At 51.9% G+C, this 1,416-nt stretch overlaps 1 protein-coding gene across 2 annotated transcripts; it reads left to right on the plus strand.

Annotated features, from left to right (window-relative positions):
• The first annotated feature begins 28 nt into the window (after nucleotides 1-28).
• On the plus strand, nucleotides 29-1,089 carry LOC113962005 (hydrocephalus-inducing protein homolog). Of its 2 annotated transcripts, none has more exons than XM_027672808.1 (2): nucleotides 29-166; nucleotides 750-1,089. In XM_027672808.1, exons 1-2 carry the CDS (start codon nucleotides 56-58, stop codon nucleotides 951-953), a joined length of 315 nt encoding a protein of 104 aa, XP_027528609.1. In that variant the 5' UTR covers nucleotides 29-55; the 3' UTR covers nucleotides 954-1,089. The 2 variants fall into 2 exon arrangements, with proteins under 2 accessions (XP_027528609.1, XP_027528608.1); XM_027672807.1 differs by having other exon boundaries at nucleotides 735-1,082.
• The last annotated feature ends 327 nt before the right edge of the window (nucleotides 1,090-1,416 follow it).

Raw genomic sequence — 1,416 nt, forward strand, 5'->3', positions numbered from 1 at the left:
GCAAAATCACCATTTTGTGTCTTTCCTGCAGGTTACTCGGCTGGTGAAGGTCACCATGGACAGCTCACCTTATTTCAAGTTGGTGGGCCCCAATGGTGTGTGCCATCAGATCCCACCGGGCTCATTTTGTACTATAAACATCCTTTTCACCCCCGAGGGGAGCAAGGTGAGTTTGGAGGAACGTTCTCTCTAAAGCCAGGGCATTTGTTGCACACTGGTTCTAGCCCAGCCCGTGCTGTGAGGTCGGCTCTGGGCTGGGGACAGGCAGCCTGGAGCTGGTCACACCTTGGCACGGCATGGTGCTGCCAGGCCCTGCAGTGGTTAAACACCTTGGCACAGTGTGGTGCTGCCAGGCCCTGCAGCTGGGCCTAGAGGGCTGTGCTTTCCCTCCGTGCCTATTCCTGAATGTTCACAAGGGAAGAGGCAGATGGAACAGGAGGGAAATGACAGGGAGGGGTGTTGATGTTTAGCCATCTCTAGGTTCAGTGGAAGGGGTTTAATTATGGAAAACACCAGAGGAACAAAAAGATGATCCAGAGAGCTTTATTCTTTCCCACTGGAACGGAGCAAAAATGATGCTTTTTCACATGCTCTGTTCTCCAGCCTTTATTAGTATGAATTAGTGGTCATTTTTGGGGTGGAAGAGGTAAATTCTTGCCCACAAAGGGTCATAGAAAACAGCACTTTTTCTTCTGCCATGAGGATGGCACTCAATGCCCTCATTGCTGTGCCAGTCTCTTTTCCTGCAGGACCATTTCCACGAGCTTGTCTGCATCAGTGAAGGGGAAAAGGTCTCTGTGCCAATCCGGGCCATTGGTGCCTGCCCAGTCTTGGACTTCCCTGCCCAGCTGGACTTCTCGTCGTGTCCAGTCAACCACAGCACCCAGAAGACTCTGCTGGTTCACAACACCGGGAACCTGGAAGCCTGTTACAGCCTCAGCACTGAGAGGTGAAGCAGCTCATGTGTCTTAGTGCAAAACACCTTTGGGTGATGGCAGAGTTGGGAAAGAGGATCCCAAAGGAACCAGAGCATCCGAGCTGCTGCACTGCAGCCACAGCTGGAAACGGGCAGGACCTGTGGGGGCTGCTGTTGCTGCTGGTGTTTTAAGCAGGATGCAAGCCCTGAGCTTTCTCTCTCCCAGATTTCCTGGGGACTGCTGGAACACATTAGTAGTTGGTCTGCACCCTCCTGAGCACCACCACCTTCTGAAATGGCTGCTTCCCACTGTCAGCCAAATAAACTCACTGGGCAGAAGCGCCTCTCACCTGAGCTATCCCGAAGCACTAAAGCTCTGATTTTTGTGTCTGTCAGGCAAGAGCTGTTTACCTGGTGACAAAGCCAAATTGCTCCTGTTATATTCAAACTGCACCAACACATTTGCCTAATTATTTCCCTTGTTTCTCTGGTGGGCCAAG

This window comes from Neopelma chrysocephalum, unplaced genomic scaffold (assembly GCF_003984885.1).
Source record: "Neopelma chrysocephalum unplaced genomic scaffold, ASM398488v2 Primary Assembly neopelma1_97940, whole genome shotgun sequence".
Lineage (NCBI taxonomy): Eukaryota > Metazoa > Chordata > Aves > Passeriformes > Pipridae > Neopelma > Neopelma chrysocephalum.

Coding starts and splice junctions, on each gene's coding strand:
- LOC113962005 (XM_027672807.1), top strand. CDS start 56: ATGGACAGCTCACCTTATTTCAAGTTGGTGGGCCCCAATGGTGTGTGC. Junction 167..734: donor TCACCCCCGAGGGGAGCAAG/GTGAGTTTGGAG, acceptor TTGCTGTGCCAG/TCTCTTTTCCTGCAGGACCA.